This window comes from Cnephaeus nilssonii, assembly GCF_951640355.1.
Source record: "Cnephaeus nilssonii genome assembly, chromosome: 9".
NCBI classification, from domain to species: Eukaryota; Metazoa; Chordata; class Mammalia; order Chiroptera; family Vespertilionidae; genus Cnephaeus; species Cnephaeus nilssonii.
The window spans coordinates 39,151,946-39,173,500 of record NC_137080.1 but is presented as its reverse complement, the minus strand read 5'-3'; the positions used below and the strand labels follow the sequence as shown (position 1 = coordinate 39,173,500).

General features: G+C 40.9%; 1 protein-coding gene and 1 pseudogene across 2 annotated transcripts; both read left to right on the top strand.

Moving 5' to 3' along the window:
• The first annotated feature begins 724 nt into the window (after nt 1-724).
• On the top strand, nt 725-1,243 carry LOC307104792 (large ribosomal subunit protein mL51-like; annotated as a pseudogene). The gene has a single exon. The product of its transcript is annotated as a large ribosomal subunit protein mL51-like (transcript).
• Nucleotides 1,244-2,119: 876 nt separating this feature from the next.
• LOC307104744 (small ribosomal subunit protein uS10-like) lies at nt 2,120-2,616 on the top strand. The gene is given in 2 exon segments (XM_079779834.1): nt 2,120-2,264; nt 2,266-2,616. Coding segments are annotated over 2 exon segments (360 nt in total). The 5' UTR covers nt 2,120-2,222; the 3' UTR covers nt 2,584-2,616.
• Nucleotides 2,617-21,555: the final 18,939 nt, after the last annotated feature.

Sequence of the window (21,555 nt, the reverse complement as noted above, 5' to 3'; positions counted from 1 at the left end):
TTTCAAAGACTTATTATGATCCCACAAAAAGCCACTTGCTACCATGAAAACGGCGTTGACTTGGTGTTAGGTCAGGCATCAATTCTTGCTCTGTGACATACTAAACTGTGTGACTGTGAGCAAGTGATCTAACTTCTCTCAACATGTCTGTTTCCTCATCTGTAGAGCGCATAGGTGAGAGAATTGAACAGATAATGTAATTAAGATTCCTAATGACCTCTTCTAATAGGTACTTGCTATGGACTGAATGTTTATGTCTCCCAAATTCATATGTTGAAACCCTAATCCCTGGTGTGATGGTGTTTGGAGATGGAGGCTTTGGGGAGGTATTTAGGTCATGAGAGTAGAGCCCTCATGAATGGTATTAGTCCCCGCTGGAGGAGATCACCAAGAGGATGTGATAACCAGTTGACCATTGAGCTCGACCTGTCCTTGGAGTGTTCACGCTGTCTACCGTCTCCACAGTGGGAGCTCTCCAAAGGCACAGCCTTGATGAGAGTGAAATGTTGTTGGTTCCGTATGGATGGAATACATATAGAGGCCTCTGTGCAAACTTTTAAGATTGGGTGGGTGGGTGGGAAGATCTACTTTTCTTGTGGCCACCCAAGCCTAAGTAAGTTCCCTTGATTTTAAAACTGCCACCTGCCACTCTGGAAAGAAAGTGGTCTGCCTCTAGCCCTGCATGAAAAGTATCTTATAAGAAAGACACGAGGGAAGGCCCACGATGGCTGCTTTCACCTAAAACCTATGTGAAGGCAGCACGAGCGGTTCCTGTCGTCTCCTCGAAGGTCACGCCTGGCTGGCACTCTGCTATCGCTGTATGCTGCTGTAGGGGAGAGACGGGAACAATGGCAGGGTGCCTCGCTGCGGATGCAGGAAGGCGCCTGTGGAGCTGGGTGCCCCAGGCCTGCAGAAGTTTCTCTCTGGGTGTTCCTGACTTGTATTTTGTAAGGCACACCGTCCCGCCCCCAAAGTGGTTGATCGTTGGAACGAGAAGAGGGCCATGTTTGGGGTGTATGATAACATCGGGATCCTGGGAAATTTTGAAAAGCACCCCAAAGAACTAATCAAGGGCCCCAAATGGCTTCGAGGCTGGAAGGGGAATGAATTGCAGCGTTGTATCCGAAAGAAGAGAATGGTTGGAAATCGGATGTTCAGTGATGACCTACACAACCTTAACAAATGCACCAGCTATCTCTACAAACATTTTAACCACCGTGGAAAGTACCGGTAGAAGAGTAAGATGGGGACTGTGGAAGAGGCATTATAAGTAGAATCCAGCATTAGATTAACAGATTAGTATACCAGCCCAAGTAGAGTTCATTTTTAAAATGTAAAGATGTTTCAACATATGGATTCTATTAATAAAATTCATCATTGTAATTTTTAAAGGTGAAAAATCACATCACCTCAAGAGATTCCAAAAGAGGCATTTTTTAAAATTCCACAGCAATTGCCAATTTAAAATACAGGTTTATGAAACATCGATATAAGAATGTTCTAAACATGATAAATTATGTATTTATAATAGTGTGACATTTAATAATAAAATATAAGAAGGATCATTTCCATAAATATAATGAACAAAGCAAGGTGATTTATTATTTAATCTTGTGGAAGTGCTAGCCAAAATGATTAGAAAAGGGGAAAGAAGGTATAAAATATTGGGAGTAAAGAGAGAGACAATACCTGAAAAATCTGACAGGCTGAAACACAAAGGTTTTATAACCACTAGAGAGTTTTATTAGGTGGTCAGATTAATGTAAAAACACAATGTTTCTCAATTATGCCTCAATAAAGCTACATTTTAAAAAAATCATGAAACTTTCTTATATGTTGAAAATAACCAGGTAAAAAGAAAATAAAAAAGATGCTATTCACAATAGAAACAAATGCATGAAACACTTAGAAGTAAGCTAAATAAGTAATATGTAAACTAAATAAGAAAACTAGTACCTGGCAAGCATGGCTCAGTGGTTGAGCATCAACCTATGTTTTGATTCCCCAAGTTACCAATGATTCTCTCTCATTGTTGATGTTTCTGTCTCTCCCTCTCCCTCTCTCTCTCTGAAATCAATAAAAAAAAATTTTTTAAAGAAAACTATAAACCGCTCTTTGAGGAAGACGTGGTTGCCGTAGTGCCGCTCCGTCCCGCCCGCTCCTGACTCACCGCTGTTCGCTCTCGCCGAGGAACAAGTCGGTCAGGAAGCCGCGCCGCAGCCATGGCTTTTAAAGATACCGGGAAGACACCCGTGGAACCAGAAGGTGGCGATTCACCGAATTAGAATCACGCTAACCAGCCGCAATGTCAAGTCCCTGGAGAAGGTGTGTGCTGACTTGATCAGAGGCGCAAAGGAAAAGAATCTCAAAGTGAAAGGGCCAGTCCGGATGCCGACCAAGACTCTGAGAATCACTACAAGGAAGACTCCCTGTGGGGAGGGCTCCAAGACCTGGGATCGGTTTCAGATGAGGATCCACAAGCGGCTCATCGACTTGCACAGCCCTTCCGAGATTGTCAAGCAGATTACTTCCATCAGCATTGAGCCGGGAGTGGAGGTTGAAGTCACCATTGCAGATGCATAAATCAGGCTTTTTAATAAATTGGCTATCAGTTGTTAAAAAAAAAAAAGAAAAGAAAACTATAAACCACCAAGGAACACTGAAGAAAATATAAATAAATAAAGAGGAATGCCTTGCTCACACATATGTACTGCACATCTAATTTGGTTGTCCTTGTTGGCATTGTTTGCCCAACACCCAACCCCCAAACCCCTGTTTCTGAAACAGCTACTGATTCCTTTTCTCTGTCCCACTGTGTGCAGGCTTGTTGGGACTGTCACCCAAAGTATCCTGCCCTTGCCCTGGCTGAGTAGCTCGGTTAATTAGAGTGTTGTCCCAATAAGCCAAGATTGCAGGTTTAATCCCCAGTCACAGGGCACATACAAGAATCAACCAATGAATTCATAAATAAATGGAACAACAAATATCTCTCTCTCTCTCTCTCTCTCTCTCTCTCTCTCTCTCTCTCTCTCTCTCCTTTTCTCAAATTGGTAAATTTAAAAAAAAAAAAATTTTTTTTCCAAAGTATCCTGCCCTCCTCCAGTCAAGGGGTAGACAAACTACTCAAGTGAGGATCATTACATTTTCTTTCAGAATCTGAAATTTGAGCAAAATGCCTCAAACATGGAAATAATAGAAATGAAACAAAATAGTTTTAAAATTCATCTTGTAAAGTGGTATTCAACGTTGGCTTGCACATTAGAATCATCTGGGAGCTTTTAAAACTCTCTGTTCCCAGGCTGCACCCAGAGCAATTAAACCAGGACGTCTGGGAGTGGGACAAAGTTATCAGAGTTTATTAAAGCCCCTTGAGTGATTATGATGTGCTGCCAAGGTTGAGAATTTCTTCTCTAGAAGAATAAACACATAAGACCAGCAAGAAATTTCCAGGGAGGGGGAAAGAAAAACAAGCAGGCTTGTCCCATCAGCAATTGAAATATATTATGAAGCTATAGTGATTAAAACAGTGTTGTGCTAGCACAAGAATTGACAGACCCATCAATGGAACAAAATACATAATCCAAAGAAGAGTCACGCTGTACAATTTAAAATATAATAAAGATGGCTTTTAAAATCATTGGGGGAAAGATGGACTACTCCATACTATTGTGACAACTAGCTAACCATTGGGGGGGGGGGGGGGGGCAGGGAATAAAGCCATTAAAATAAATGCTAGATGAAATAAATGTTAAAATTTAAAAATGAAAACTATAAAAATATATTTCTTTTGACTGTGTAGTATATTTAATCCTTCTTTTGGAAAAACCACTCATCTGCAGTTTTCAATCCATTTGATTGGGGGTTGAAGTAAAAAGATGAAAAGAGACCAGCCAGAGTGGCTTAGTTGGTTGGAGCCACTGAAAGGTTGCCAGTTCGATTCTTGGGCAAGGCCCCTATGGAAGGCAACTAGTCAATGTTTCTCACATCCACATCTCTCGATGTCTCTCTCTCTCTCTCATCATATCGACTGAGGATTAAAATTAATTTTTTAAAAGATGAAAAGATATTAATCTCACTAGAAACTAAATATAATAAAAACAATGTGATATCACTTGTTGGCAAAATTAACTTTTTTAAAATATATATTTTATTGATTTTTTACAGAGGAAGGGAGAGGGATAGAGAGTTAGGAACATCGATGAGAGAGAAACATCAATCCGCTGCCTCCTGCACACTCCCTACTGGGGATGTGCCCGCAACCAAGGTACATGCCCTTGACGGGAATCGAACCTGGGACCCTTGAGTCCGCAGGCCAACGCTCTATCCACTGAGCCAAACCAGTTAAAGCCAAAATTAACTTTTTATTGGTAATATTCAATCTTGGTTAGTGTGTGGGGATTAGAAGCTCTCAGAGCATAAATTTCAGGAAACATTGCAAACATATATTCTTTTTTATTTATTTAAATTCTTTATTGTTTAAAGTATTACATAAGTCTCCTTTTTCCCTCATTGACCTCTCCCTGGCTGCTCCCATCCCCCAGCACATGCCCTCATCAAACATATATTCTTTTAATTCGACTTTTTGTAATATAATATAAGTTTATAATCAGCCACAATCACAAAGATGTACATATAGAGATTTTATTGATCACAACTTTCTTTCCACAATGAAAAACTAAAAAGCCAAATGTCTTTCAAGAAGATAATATATCTATACATGTGTTGACATTAAAGAGTTCCATGACTGTTCACATTCATTAAAATAGCTGTTATTAATGAAGAGAGAGAGAGAAAAAGAGAGAGAGAGAGAGAGAGAGAACAAGCATTGGCAATGATGTGAAAAAAAAATTGGAACTCTTGGATACTTGGTGAGAGTGTAAAAATGATAAAGCCACTATGGAAAACAATATGGTTATTCTTCAAAAAATTAAACATAGAATTACCACATGATCCAGCATGTCCACTTCCCCTTTGAGTATGAACTCAAAAGAAGTGAAAGCAGAAACTGTAACAGATATTTGTACACTGTGTTTTTAGCAGCACTATTTATAATGGTCAAAAGACAGGAGTGACTCAAGTGTCCATTGATGGATAAGCAAAATGTGGCAAATACATACAATGAAATATTATTCAGCCTTTCAAAGGAAGGATATGCTGACACATGTACAACATGGATAAGTCTTGAGAACATTATGTTACATGAAATAAGCCAGTCACAAAAGAAATAGAGGAAAATACAAACAAGAGGAAGTATATACCATGTTCATGGATTGGTAGAATCAACATCATTAAAATGTCCACACTACCCAAAACAATCTACAGATTCAAAGCAACCCCTATTAAAATACCATCAGCCTATTTCACAGATCTAAAACAAAGACTCCAAAAATTTATGTGGGATCAAAAAAGACCCCAAATAGCAGCAGCAATCTTGAGAAAGAAGAACAAAGTTGGAAGGATCACCATACCATATATCAAACTACACTACCAAGCCATTGTAATCAAAACAGCCTGGTACTGGCACAAGAACAGGCATATAGAACAGAGACCCTAGAAATGGGCCCATGCTAATATGGTCAATTAATATTTGACAAAAAAAAAAAGGCAAGAGCATACAGTGGAGTAAAGACAGTTTCTTCAAAAAATGATGTTGGGAAAATTGGACAGGTACATGAAAAAAAAAAATGAAACCAGGCCACAAACTTATACCACACAAAAATAAACTCAAAATGGATAAAAGACGTAACTGTAAGTCATGAAACCATAAAAATCCTAGAAGAAAACATACATAGTAAAATCACAGACATCTCATGTAGCAGTATTTTCGCTGATACATCTTTTAGGGCAAGAGAAACAAAGAAAATAAACAAATGGAACTACATCAAAATAAAAAGCTTCTGCACAGTAAAAGAAACTATTAACAAAACAAAAAGGGAGCCCACTGTATGGGAGAACATATTCATCAATGATACATTTGATAAGGGATTAATTTCCAAAATATATAAACAACTCATACAACTCAACATCAGGAAGGCAAACAATCCAAGTGAAAAACGGGCAAAGGACCTGAATAGACACTTCTTCAAAGTGGACATACAGATGGCCAAGAGACATTTTAAAAAATGCTCAACATCACTAATCATCAGAGAGTTCAAATTAAAACTTCAATGAGATATCCCCTCACACCTGTCAGAATGGCACCATCAATAAATCATCAAACCACAAGTGCTGGTGAGGATGTGGAGAAAAGGGAAAACTAGTACACTCTTAGTGGGAATGCAGACTGGTGAAGCCATTATGGAAAACAGTATGGAGTTCTCTCAAAAATTAAAAATGGAACTGCTTTATGACCCAGCTATCCCACTTCTGGGAATATATCCTAAGAATCCCAAAACACCAATCAGAAAGAATATATGCACCTCTATGTTCACAGCAGCATTATTTACAATAGCTAAGATCTGGAAATAGCCCAAGTGTCTATCATTAAATGAGTGGATAAAAAAGCTGTGGTATGCCCTAGCTGGTTTGGCTCAGTGGGTAGAGTGTTGGCCTGCGGACTGAAGGGTCACGGGTTCGATTTCAGTCAAGGGCACATGCCCGGGTTGCGAGCTCGATCCCCAGTGGGGGTGTGCTGGAGGTAGTCCATCAATGATTCTCTCTCATCATTGATGTTTCTATCTCTCTCCCTCTCCCATTCTCTCTGAAATCAATAACAATATATATAGATTTTTAAAAAAGCTGTGGTACATTTACACAATGGAATACTATGCAGCTGTCAAAAGGGGGATCTCTTACCCTTTGAGACAGCATAGGTGGATCTGGAGGTTATTATGCTAAGGGAAATAATCCAGTTAGAGAATGACAAGTATCACATGATCTCACTTATATGTGGAATCTAATAAATAAAATAAACTGACGAACAAAATAGGTCAAGAGACATGGAAGCATGGAACAGACTGACAGATCTCAGAGGTAAGGGGGAGGGTGTGGGAAGAAGTTAACCAAAGAACTTATATGCATACTAGAGGCCTGATGCACAAAATTTGTGCAAGGGGCTCGGCCCCCCACTGCCGCCATGGCTGCCTCGGCCCCCACCCACTGCGGCGGCCACCTCAGCCCTCACAGCCCCGGCTTCATCCAAAAGGACGCCCAGAAGGATGTCCAGCCTAATTAGCATATTACGCTTTTATTATTATAGATATGCATAACCCATGGACACAGACAATAGTTCGGTGAAGGCCTGGGGTAGAGCGGGAGCGGGGTGTAGGGAGGCCAAAGGGGAAGAGGGGGTACATGTAATACTCTCAACAATAACTATAAATTTTGTAAATGACTCTGAAAAACAAATTTTGAGAATATGCAGCAAAGTTATTCTTCATAGATGCTTTTATAATTTGTGATTATCAATCATTTTTATTTGTAATCATTTTTTTAAAGTAGGGAGTTTGTTTGTTTGTTTGTTTTTAAATAAAGAGCAGAGCCCTGGCAGTGCCCTCTGTGGTCCCGGACCTGTCTCTTGCTTCAACAGTTTTTGGGCAGAACAGACCCAGGGACGCCCCTTCTTCCAGCCCCCTGCTGCTCTCCTGCATCTTATCCAGTCCCCACCTTCAGCACCACCTCTGAGACCAGCCAACACACCAGTGTTTTATCTACCTTAACTCCTTATTGCTGAACAACCACGAGCTCCCAAATTTGTCAGCATTATTCCACCGAGATGGAGGCTGCGGTCAACCGCCTGGCCAGCCTGCACTGCGGGCCTCCAGCACCTACCTCTCTCTGGGCTTCTATTTCCATGGAGACTATGAGGCTTTGACGGCAGGGCCACTGCCTCCGAGTTGGTGGAGAAGAAGCAGGAGGCGCTGAGTGGCTCTTAAAGTTGCAAAACCAGTGCGGTGGCCGCATTCTCTTCCAGGACGTGCTGAAGCCTCCCAAGGTGAGTGGGCGAAACTCAGGACGCCATGGGAGCCACCAAGGCCTTGGAGAGGACCCCGAGCCAGGCCCTTTTGGAGCTGCAGGCCCTGGCTTCTACCCCCACAGGCCCTCAGCTCTGTGGCTTCCTGGAGAACCACTTCCGGGGTGATGAGGTGAGACTCATCAAGAAGATGGGTGACACCTGACTAACATCTGCAGGCTGCAGGCCCCCAGGCTGGGCTGGGCGAGTATCTACTTGAAAGGCTCACCCTCAAGCATGACCAGGAGCCTTTGGAGCCCAGAGGCCTTTGAGGGGCCCCTCTGCATCCCCCTGGTGTCTGGCTTTTACCTGAGCCTCTCCCGGAAACCACTAGCCATTCTTTTCACCATCTGAAGCTCTCTCCCATGCACTGGAGCAAATGAAACAATAAAGCTTTTTGCAGCAAAGAAGAAAAAAAAAAGCAGACCCCTTAAAAGCATCAAAAAGGATCCTTATACAGGATCAATCACAAACGCAATTGTGGGAAATCATGTGGTGACATTACATCTTAAGTTACAAGTCACTTCTTTGTGGGATAATTTTCCATATTGGAATTTTGTTTCCCATTTTCTCAGCAGCTCCATTTCATTCCCAGAAGCTACCTGCCCAGAAAGAATCTAGTGGCCCAATCAGGCATGCCAGGGACCCAAAATCTGAGAGGATTCACTTGGCTAGCCAAGAACCCTTAACTAGAGGCGATCTGGTTTCTTTCTCAGGGCTGGAACAAAACAGTGAAAATATTTCTACTCAAAATAGAAACTGCAATCTAAAAGAAATCTTGTTCCTTTTCTTTTAATATAAGAACTGAAGCAGAAATATGGAGTGTGACTTTGGGTTGACTTAAGAAAAGAACTACAACATATAGAAAACAAAATCTTAATTGGCACTAGACCGCATAACCAATACTTCATTTACAAACTATATGTGGTGTTTAGTATAGAACAGAATCAGGATAGAAAAGCAATAAGGCCAACTTCTTGTCAGACTATCAAAACACTAACCCATCTGAAAGCAGGTAAATACCTTTCCTTAATGTCCATTTAAATATGTGCTGAGGTTTATAGACACAAAAGCGCCATTGTGAACACAGGATATGACTTTATGTAATCTGATCCCAGGAGCTAGCTGACATTGATAAAGATCCCTATTTGCAAACAAACCAAGCAAAGTTGTTCAAAAGCAACACCCAAAGAACAGGAAAATTCTTCCTACCGAAACCAGTTGTGCCTTCCTGCTCTCTGACCAGTTGTGCTTCAGTTCCAGTACACAGTCACTCTTCTTCGGTCTTCACATCATCTGTTTCTTAGGATAATTTACAGTACTTTTGGTGATTTCAGGCCAAAGATGCATAAAAGTGTTGTTGCTCAACTCTGATATTTGGTGAGAGACTTCCTGAATAAATTAAAAGGGCATGAGACATTTCTATATCTGAGATTTTAAAATTATTTTCAAATATGACACCAAAGTACTATATCAAGAAAATACTACTATCAAAGGTCTATCTAGCCCTGGCTGTTGTGGCTCAGTTGGTTGAGCTCTGGTCCATGCACCCAAAGGTCTCAGGTCAGGGTACATACTCAGATTGTGGGTTCGATCCCTGGTCGGGGTCTGGGTTGGGATTTATGGGAGGCAACCGATCGATGTTTCTCTCTCTCTCTTCAAAGTCAATAAAAAAACATACTTTAAAAAAAAGTCTGTCTATTCTCATTCTTGCAGGTCATTATAAATTATTCATTTCGGTCATTCCACTGTATAGGAGCATGTATTCAGAATTGAAGTAGCATAGTAATTCTAATAAATGCCAGTCCTTACTAAGAAACCTTGGAAGTCCATCCAACAGCAATCTGGAGGCAATGCTAATATATCAGCCCTCTACAATAACCAGTTCTTGCTATCTAGTATTGCTGAAAATAAGCATAATCCCATGACCCAGCAACTCCATTACTAAGTATAAACCCTGAAAAATATATATACAATGAGACATGTACTAGACTGTTCATTGCAACACTTTGTAGTATCATAATTGGGAAACTCTGAAAGCCCACCAGCAGAAAATTAGTTGCACAAATTGTGGTGTAATTATAGAATAAAATACTCATAGACATTAAATAAATAGTTACTTCATACTAACTTAGCTCTTGAAAACATAATTTCAGTGGATAAAAAAGCAAGTTTCAGACTATTTCACTTAGTAGAACACCATTTATATAAATTTTAAAGTCATATAGTCAAAACAGTAAAAATTTAGAAATGAGTTAAGTGTCCATAAAGAAGATATTGGACAAATCAAGACAATAAGTTTACACAATAAAAGAGACCATTACTTTTTAAATGATAGCGTAAAGCTCTGTGGATTGACATTGAAAAGGTCTATGATATTTTTCTAAATGAAGAAGCAATATGTATACTATGCTCTGATTTTTGTTTTCAAAAAAAAGTGTATATGCATAAAATATGTTAACTGTTTCTGGGTGATAGAATAATTGGTAGGCTTTATTTTCTTCTTATATTTTTCTGAAATTTGTTTGCAATTAATAGTATTACTTTTATAATCAGAAAAATTTTTACTACAAAAAAGAAAGAACCAAATCGCAATGTGGTAAATTTTATTTCCAGAGATGGCTGCACCAATATATATCTCATCCCACAAGCTTCTTTTACAGTGTGATATTGACGCTGCTCCATGGAGAGGTAGAGCCTCCATTCCCGCCCCTTGAATATGGGCCAGCCTTTTGGCTTGCTTCTAATGAATAGAACACAGTCAAGTAACTGTATTACTTCCAAGGATAGTTCTTAAAAGATGATACAGCTTCTACCTGGTTTGTTCTCTCTCTCCATTCACCCTTGGAACCCAGCCACAACGTCATGAATTAGCCCAGGCCACATAGAGAGGTTTCATGGAGATGTTCTGGCCAACAGCCCAGGTAAGGCCTCAGCTGAGAGCCAACATCAACCACCAGACTTGGGAGTGAACTAGTCTTTAAATGATTCCACCTCCAGCCTTAGAATCTTCAGGCCGAGATCCCACACACCTCTGTGCCTTGCCCAGGATCTGTGAGCATAATACATGGTTTTGTGCCATTGTATCTTGGGTATATTTTAGGATAATTTACTCCAAAGTCCTAGAAACTGAAACATACAAACAAGCAACATTGCATGTTGTTTAAGGCTATGTACGAATGTGGTAAGGGTAAATCAATTGACAAAAATAATCATTTCTTGCTATCTAATATAGCTGAAAATGAGCATACTCCATGACTCAGAAAATTCATGTCTAGGTATAAACGCTGGAAAGTAAATGCACAATGGGCTATATATGAGGACATTATTGTAACACTGTTTATAGTAGGATAATTAGAAAGTACCTAAAAGTTCATCAGCAGGAAATTAGATACATAAATTGTGATGTAATTGTGTCATAGAATGCTCATAGAAGTTAAATAAATTGCTGTATATACTAACTTAGCATGGATTGGATACATACCAAATTCCTTATAATAATTGCTTCAAGGAGGATGGGAAGAGAATGGGACCAGAGAGAGGACCCCAGGGGACTTCAATGGTATATGGATTTTTTTAAAGGTCAAAAAGTAAAAAAAAAAAAATTCTTCAATTTAAAATATTTGTTTGAGCCTGCCTGCATGGCTCAGTGGTTGAGCATCGATCTATGAACCAGGAGATCACCATTCGATTCCTAGTCAGGGCACGTGCCTATGTTGCAGGCTCGATCCCCAGTGTGGGGCATGCAGGAGGCAGCCAATCAATGATTCTCTCTCATCATTGGTATTTCTATCTCTCTCTCCCTCTCCCTTCCTCTCTGAAATCAATAAAAATATATTTTTAAAATAATAATAAAATAAAATATTTGTTTGAAGCAAATATGACAAAATGTTAACATTTATTCTGATTATGGAAAAACAGGTGATTATAATTGCCCATGGACTTTTCTGTGTTCACTTTCTCCCCACCGCGCCAAAAGTAAATCTAATTTTTAAACCACCACATTTGCCCCCTCAGAGAAAACAGAAAGATAAGGTGATGCTTTATGCTAATGGTATAGTTTGAATGCCAAAAAGTACAGAGAAAATGGGTGAAGATCAAATATTCTAAAACCCCAAACTCTATGTTCTGTAGAAAACCTACAGAATATTTCATGTCTAGGAATACCTGGTCACTTAGGAAAACATTTGAAATAATTTTTAGACGTGTACTGTAAGTTAAGTTACTTAATGTTGGCCATTCTATTGATCACAATTCCATTAATTATTCTATATGTTGGATAGATAGATAGATGTAGATTATTGATACATAGGTAGAGATATAAACATACTAGTAGAACATATAGAGAATATAGAATTCACTTTACATAGAAAGAATATATAGGATTGCATATTATATGTTTTATGTATGTATATGTAGAAAGAATGTCATATATGTATATATATTTCTATAGATAAAAATATTAATGGCTATAGCCGAAACCGGTTTGGCTCAGTGGATAGAGCGTCGGCCTGCGGACTGAAAGGTCCCAGGTTCGATTCTGGTCAAGGGCATGTACCTTGGTTGCGAGCACATCCCCAGTGGGGGTTGTGCAAGAGGCAGCTGATCGATGTTTCTCTCTCATCGATGTTTCTAACTCTCTATCCCTCTCTCTTCCTCTCTGTAAAAAAATCAATAAAATATATTTTAAAAATATATATTAATGGCTATAGATGAGTGACTGGTAACTTCTTCTTCACAAATATCCAAGCTAAAATTACTGAATGCTGGGAATGGAAATTGATATGCCCTTTCTGGTAGATAGTGGGGCAATATATTATCAAAAGTCTAAAGAATGTACACACTAAAAAAATTTTTAATTGATAATGTCCAATGCAGGCACTCTTATAGGCTGTTAAGGGAAGTATACGTTGATACAACTTCTTTGGATGTCAATTTGGCAGTACTTACTAAAATTTTCCATGCACATACACTTTGACCTAGTAATTTCACTCTTAGGGAATTGAATATGTGTACAAAATACCTGTATAAAAAGAATGCTGCCCAGCCGGTATGGCTCAGTGGTTGAGCGTCAACCTATGAACCAGGAGATCACCGTTCGATTCCTGGTCAGGGCACATGCCTGGGTTGCAGGCTCAATCCCCAGTAGGTGACATGCAGGAGGCAGCCAATCAATGATTCTCTCTCATCATTGATATTTCTATCTCTCTCTTCCTCTCCCTTCCTCTCTGAAATCAATAAAAATATATTTAAAAAAAGAAAACCTGGTCTTCAAGGGTCTCCCATTTCAGAGATCACCATCCATTCACTTGTGCACCCTGAAAACTAGAAGACAACCTGCACCCCTCAGTGTCTGGAAGAGAGGGTAGCTGGCATAGAGTAGGTGTTCAATCAATATTTGTTCAAAAAATATTTTTTAAGACTTCTTATCCTTCACCCAGGATATCCAATCCATTACCAAAACTGTATTGATTTTATTTCCCAAATATCTCTTAAATCCATCCACTTTTCTCCTCCCCTGTTAGAAGTAGAGTCTATTTATTTCTCATCCAGATTATAAAATAGCCTCCTATTTGGTGTCTATACCTCTGCTCCGGCCACCTTCTAATCAATTCTAAGCTATAGGCAGGCGATCTTTCCAAAACAGAGATCTGATCATGTCACCCCACCCCCATCTCTTCATGACTGGGGCTGAGGTGTTAGGCAGAGAGGAAGAAGGAGAAAAGGACTCAACTTTACTCTCCTCCCACCTTCCAGATCTCCTGCTGGTACCTCCCACTTGCCAAACCCTCCTGGCAGCCAAAGAGCGTGGGAAACCCGGAGGCTGTCCACACAGGTCAGCCTCCAGGAACACAGCAGACGGGGTGAAGAGTGAACTTGAAGGGACAAAGTAAAGTGTTAGTGCTGGGGCTGCCATGACAAAACACCACAGATTGAGAGGCCTAAACAATAGACATGAATCTTCTCACAGTTCTGGAGGCTAAAAGTCCAAAATCAAGTTATTGTCAGGGTTGATTGTTTCTGAGATCTCTCCCCTTGGCTTGTCCATGTCCTCACCTGGTCTTTTCTCTGTGAATGTCTGAGTCCTAATCCCTTCCTATGAGGACACCAGTCATATTGAATTAGGGCCTACCCATAGAACGTTATTTTACCTTAATTACCTCTTTACAGGCCTATCTCCAAATACAATCACCTTCTGAGGAACCAACAGTTAGGACTTCAACATATGAATGGGGAGGGGGGGCGGGGGGGGGGGGATGAGGTGCACTACTCAGCCCATAACACCATGCACTTAGGATAAAACCCAAACTGTGCCCATGGCTGTGCTGGAGAACTTTGCTTTGTCCCTTCAAGTTCACTCTTCACCCCATCTGCTGTGTTCCTGGAGGCTGACCTGTGTGGACAGCCTCCGGGTTTCCCATGCTCTTTGGCTGCCAGGAGGGTTTGGCAAGTGGGAGGTACCAGCAGGAGATCTGGAAGGTGGGAGGAGAGTCAAGTTGAGTCCTTTTCTCCTTCTTCCTCTCTGCCTAGCACCTCAGGTTGACTGTGTCCCTCTACTGAAGCCACATTGCCCATCAGGCAGCCCTCTCCACACCGGGCCAGACTGGATTCCAGTAACTGCTCCTCCAAGTTTGCTAGTTAAGGGCTCCCTGCTGGTTCCAGCCCCAAGATAATGTTTATCCCTCTTAGCCTTTACTAAACTCTGCCCACAGCTTTGTAAATAGTCTCTTCATTCAACTGTCCGGGAATTACCCAATTGAATGTGTTATCTGCTTCCTGCCATGCCCCTCATACATAAAGTTGAAAAGTCCTTTACGGTCTGGTCCTTGCAAAACTCTCCACCTTCATCTCACACTTCTACTACAATCACTCTAGCCTTCTTTCAGTTCTTCAGATGGGTCTGCCAATCTGAAATATTAACAAGCATACATTCCTATTATTTTAAAACTATGTAAAATTACATAAAGATGCATGTACCATTTTGTCTTGGGTTCCCAGAGAAACAGGTGCTGAGAGGAGATTTGTGTGCGAGTTTATTAGGGAATGTCCTGGGGATCAACACCCGTGAGGGGATGAGGGAGGCAGGGCTGGGTAGAAGAAGCAGTGGGCTGTGATGCACTGGAACCAGGCCCCTCACCTGGTTCCATGGAGCTGGAGCAGGATGGCCCTTCAGAGCTGACCTGGACTGAGGCAAGCAGGCTCGGTCTTTGGACCTCCACATCAACAGTCACCAGAAGTGAGCTGGCCCTGGGAGAGGCCATAACCAAGGTGGTCCTGGGAAGTGAATCAGTTGTGAGCCATCAGCAATCAACACCCCAGGAAGTGGGGAAATGAGTCCCTGGGTCCTGAAGGGAGGATCTAGGTAGCATACAACATCCACCAAGAAATCCTACTTCTAGGAAGTTCTAAAAAGGGAATATGGATAAAGGTAACGAGCTAGGTAAACCATGCTTATAAAATATTATTTATCTATAATGGGTAGAACATTAGGTACCATCTAAATATCTAATAATAGGAAACATTAAAGTCTGTAACACGTCATCCCTATTTAAAAACCACATTGCAGAAAGGAATAATCACATGAGATATTATTAAATAAAAAAGCAGGTTATAAATCAACTTTGTTGAAATATATATGTTTGCATGCACAAGAATACATTAAATGCATAGGGGGGAAGATGAAGAATATACATCAAAATGTAAATTGTCATTGCTGGTGGTAGGATTATAGGTGGCTTGTAATTTCTTTTTTGTACTTCTCCCCCACACACACACACACATTTTTAGCAATCAACATTTATAGCTTACATAATCAGAAACAATAAATTCAGGGATTTAAAAATTATTGTGGTTGTGATGGCACAGAACAGTAATTTTCAATTGTTTTGCCTTGAAATTTTTTGCTTAATTAAAATCTACACGTAAACCTTCAATGTGAAACAGATCCCCATGGCAGTGCTCTACTTGGATGGGGTGTGAGGAGGGCTGGGGGAGACAGGTAAGGGTGTGGGGCACAGTCTGCTCAGGCCCCTCCTTCACTGTCTCCCCCACCCCCACATGCTCTTGTTGGGTCCCTTCACATCCTGTGTGAAAACCAAAGACCTCTGTGAACTGCATCATCGATTTGTTTGACACCTCAGTGTGGGCATGCCACGGTTGCTATTCAGCCCTGAGTGGGTTCTTTATTTTAACGACATGATGCCAACTTCTACATGTTTAAGTGCAAAACTTATGCATTTGTTCTTAAACAGCAACTGGAGAAGCCAGAGTCAGAGGAGATAACTCCAGACTCTCAGAGAGGCGAGGATAGTGCAGTGGCAGAAAGCAAGGAGTCACGTGACCTGCGCTCATATATCAGTCTACCAAGGGGTGACCTTGGGCAAGCTACCAAACATCTTTCTGTTTTGGTTTCCTCATCTGTACAAAGGTGATGATGATGCAGGAGCACTGACCACATAGAAATGTTTCAAGTATTAAATGAGAAAATCTATGTAAAAGTATTTAGAGTAGTGACTATACGTGGTGTTTGCCATTATTTCCAGCTTAATCCATATCAAAAAGCTCAGTTACAAAAAAAAACAATACTCATGGAGGATGTTGTCCATATATTCCTCTAAATATTCAGATTTTTTTCCTGTAAGTATTTCATTTCAGAGCTGCTTATTTGGTTAGCATTATTTTAGCTGCTAGCAAAATTACCTCTGCTAAATCATGCTTTGCTATGTCTTGATGAAATAACAAATAGACATAAGAAGTTTGCTGTTGCACTTATTGCAGGGATAGTGCCAATGCCAATGGCATTGACCGAATTCACCTGGAAGCCCCTTCCTTAGGACCCATAAATAAGATTGATCCTCAGAACTCAATACTTCAGGTTTAGTCATGTGTTTTAAGTGCACGGGAAATTTAGCTTCTGTTTCTAATCATGGCCCCTTCCTTCCATTAGCCACAGCAGCTACTCAGGACCCCATGACGGGCATTCTTGAGTTTTCTCCATAAACTCATGGGTTTTTTCCCTACTCTTATTCATACTCTACCTCAAATTCATATTTCTCTAAGCTGACTCAAAATCTCTCTTTTTTTTTTTAGAATGAGACAGAATAAATAAGCAAGTAGTAAGTAAATGCAAAACCAAATGCATACTGATGAATGTAGGTATGAAGAGGCTACAAAGGGAGACTGTTTCCTGGTTGTATTTATACCCTAGTCTCTACAAGGGTTGTGTCTCTGGTTGTATTTCACAAGCCCCATCCAACAGTTCAAGGTTGTTGCAATCTCGATTAAGATGGACAGCAACTACCAATTAGACTGCCCTCCTCTATCAGTAAGAGGAACCCTTTCCAAGTCTTTTTTTTTTTAAATATATTTTATTGATTTTTCACAGAGAGGAGAGAGAGGGATAGAGAGTTAGAAACATCGATCAGCTGCCTCCTGCACACCTCCCACTGGGGATGTGCCCGCAGCCAAGGTACATGCCCTTGACCGGAATCGAACCCGGGACCTTTCAGTCCGCAGTCCGACGTTCTATCCACTGAGCCAAACCGGTTTCGTCCCTTTCCAAGTCTTCATAAAATGCAGTGGGGTGCAAAATGACAACCAAATAGAAGAACAAATAAAGACGATGAATGCCCAATACCTTAATAATAACAATGAGATTGCATTAATTTTTGTAAGCTCAGCATGGACTACTGAGCCCAATTTTTCATGAATGGGAGAACAAGCTCACCAAAATTCACAGGGGAAAAAATGTAACATTCTGAATCACGATTTTTAAAAATGTGGATAGAATCTTAGTATTAAAACTGGAAAGTACCTCCAACAAGTCCAATCCTCTCAAAGCCCAGAGTCACTCACAGGAGCCATGCAGGAAGTTTTCAGACCCAGGACTGGGGCCTGGATCTGCTGATGACAGTGTCTCAGGCACCGGACCCAGCCAACTCCAGCATGAATTCCTGTGCTCTTTTTGAGTTGGGTAGAAATTCAAACAAAGGACTAGAGGAAAGTGACCTTACTTGTCTCTAATAACATCCCTGATGTGAGCATATTTGCCAGGCACAAGGATTTGGAGACAAGGGCCAGGACTTTGTCTTCCTCTGCAGCCCCTGCCAGCCAGTTGGTCTCAGAGAGCAGAGCTGTGCAAACCCGCTGTTGGGCCTGTGCTTCTCAACTTGGCTGTACTTTAGAATCTGGGGAGCTTTTAAAAACTACTGATGAGTGAGCTCCACCAGAACCAATTCAATCAGAATTTCTAGGTAGGTAGAGGTGACCCCTTCTAGCCCACCCCCAGACATCGCTATTATTAAAAAGCTTCCCAAGTGATTCTAATACGCAGTCAGCATTGAGAACCATTGCTGTAGGTAGATAAGCAGGCTGCCTATCTGATGGAAACTGAGCAGCCTGAGAGACCAGCCTGTTTAGAAATTGTTCTAACCACCTTCTCATGGGTCCCCCCATGAACTAATATAGTATCAAAGGTCTTCCCTGTACCTCCCCCAGTCATTCTGGTACTAAGGTGTTGCTGCTGGCTCTTCTACTTATTCAGCATTAATTGAGCACCTACTCTCAGTCATCCACTCAGAATTTAGAAATTCCTGACTCAAGGAGCTCATACACAGGTCAACACAATGTTCATATATTAATAGAAAAGAATGCTGGTCAATGCTTATCAAGTACTAGCAATGTACCAGACTTTGTTCTAAAACTTTGTGTATTAACTCATTTAATTCTCCCAATAACCTTATGAGATAGGTACCGTTACTATCAAGTCCATTTATAGACAAGACTCCTGGGCCACACAGAATTTATATAATTGCCTAAGCTCCTTTAGCTAGTCATAGTTGGGCCAAGAGTCCAACTGAGGCAGCCTGGCTCTAGTATCCAGCCTTTAATCGCTCCACTGAATTGGATGAGTGGGTGCACTCAAAGCCATGGAGGCATGACAAGATATTGTGGATTCAGAGAACGATGAACAAGCCAGTCTGGCTGAAAATGGGGCTAAAAAGTTGGTTTGGAGCCAGACTGTGAAGAGCCTTACAGGGCGTGAATGGGGGTTTCTATTTTACTTTCCATAGGCAAAAGGTAGCCAGCTAAACTTTTTTAAACAGATTTTTAAATATGTTTTTGGTTGATTTTTAGAGAGAGAAAGGGAGAGGGAGAAAGAGAGAGAAAAACATCAATGGGCTGCTCCTTCCCTTCCCCCCTCACTGAACACACCTCAACCCACAACCTGGGCATGCGCCCCTACAGGGAATAAACCAGTGACCTTTTGGTGCACAGGACCACGTTCAACCAACTAAGCCACACTGGCCAGGGCACCAGCCAAACTTTTAAAGTAAGGAACAGCCCTAGCCGGTATGGCTCAATGGATAGAGTGTCTCCCCAAGGACTAAAGGGTTCAATTCCGGTCAAGGACACATACCTCAATTGCAGGCTCCATCCGCAGCCCCGACCAGTGGTCCTGTGGGCGGCAACCAATCAATGTGCCTCTCTCACATGGGATGTTTCTCTCTCTGTCTCTCCCCCCTCGCTTCCACTCTCTCTAAAAAAGTCAATGGAAAAATATCCTCGGGTGAGGATTAACAAAGAAAAAGTAAATTAAAATAAAGTGAGGAACAAATAATCAGATCTACATTTTAGAATATAACCTCAGGGTGGGGAGACTAAGGGCTGGGAAGCAGAGCTTGGACAGTTGAAGTGAGTCCGTGGAAAGCCTGGGGAGGGGAAGAGAAGCCGGACGCCTAGACAATTCTGACTTACAATTGACAGGATTTTGCGGCTGATTGGAGACGGGGAGAGAAGTGGAAGGCTGCTCCCAGGTTTGTAATGAGAGACCTGGCAAGTCGGTGCTCGGAATAGAGAAGCAGGTAATGTGGAGGGAAGGTAATGAGTTCAGCTTTAGACATGTGAGGTTTCCCCGAACCTTAGCACCTGCCAGTTGCTGAGAAGCATGACAGTTAAACTAAGTCAGACCCTTTGGGCTCACAGAGATAATTCTTAGCAAAATCATAAATATGGAAACTTCCTATTTCTTATAAATGCATGGGGTTGGGGGTTTTTTTACATTTAGGTGTAATTTGAAGAGAAACTGAGAAGCAAACTGTGATTTGCTTGTTTCAAAAAGTGCCATCCTTCCAAAATTAGAAAAAAAATACTCTCTTTATACTAAGGAAGGAATGCAAAAATAATCAAGCCAACCCCAAATGAGGTCTGTGTGAAATGAAAAACTCATACTTTTTACCAGTAGATACCTAAATATTTGAGTTCTATTTTAAGGACAGTGGTGGCATTGGGTATGTGGGTTTAGAATATGTTTAGTTCTAAACAGATTTTTCTCATCTTAACTTTATGGCTTAGTGCTTCAACTATCTGCTCATCTATAAACTGTTTGCTTTTATCTACTAAAGCTAAACTTAGTTCAAGGGACACTCATACAGTGGCTACTCATTACTGAATTTAGCCATAAATTATATGTCTAGTGTTTAGGTGTGAATATTTAAAGTATAAGCCCAAAATAGAATTTTAAGCATTTTTCTGATAAATAAAACAGCCCTGGTTTGTTTAAAATCATGTTCAAAAAAAATAGTTGAAAAAGTAATTCTGTTTCTTCCTCCATGAGCATTGATGATTATTTTTTAAAAGATATACCAAATTGTTTTATTGCTTCTCTATAAATTTATAGTAGATCAATGGTTGCTGTGATGGTCCGTTTTAGAATTTCAGAGCAAAGCCCTGCCAGCCACAGTAGACAGCAGCTCTTCTTTGAGAATCAGGCTTTGGCTTGTCACTGAGTTTTAGTAAAGACTAAATGCTTAACCACAGACCACCTTGCACCCTGAATACCCAACATGAACTGGGTGTGGTCTAACCCACCAATCCATAAAGCTGGGTGTACACAGCAGCACTCCATTGTCAAATGAAAGTGGCATTTATGATACTGGGCCCTGAAGATACAAGTAAGTTACACGAGGAAGTAACCTAAATGACCACGGTTCCTATCATATTACTATTCCTGTCATATTACCTTCTCTTTCCCAGCCTGCACCTATGGCCTCATGGGCAATTCCCTATGATCAGTTGATGAGAAAAGATAACTTGGGTCTGGTTTACAAAAGGTTTTTTACAGCCCTAGCCAGTTTGGCTCAGTGGATAGAGTGTCAGCCTGCAAACTGAAAGGTCCCAGGTTTGATTCCGGTCAGGGGCACATGCACGGATTGTGGGCTCAATCCCCAGTGGGGGACTTGCAGGAGGCAGCTGATCAATGATTCTCTCCCATCATGGATGTTTCTATCTCTCTCTCCCTCTGCCTTCCTCTCTGAAATCAAATATGTATATATATATATATATATATATATATATATATATATATATGTATATATATATATATATATATGTTTGTTTGTTTTTAAGGTTCTGTACAGAATGCAGGTATCACCCCAATGCAGACAGCCACAGCTCTACAACTCCCTTCTGGGACATCCCTGGAGGACAGTAGTGAAGGAAAATACTCCCCGTGAGCAGAACTACAAGCAGTAAACCTGGTTGTTCATTTTCTTGGAAGGAAAAGTGGCCAGAGGTATGAGTCTGTCCAATTCGTAGGCTGTGGC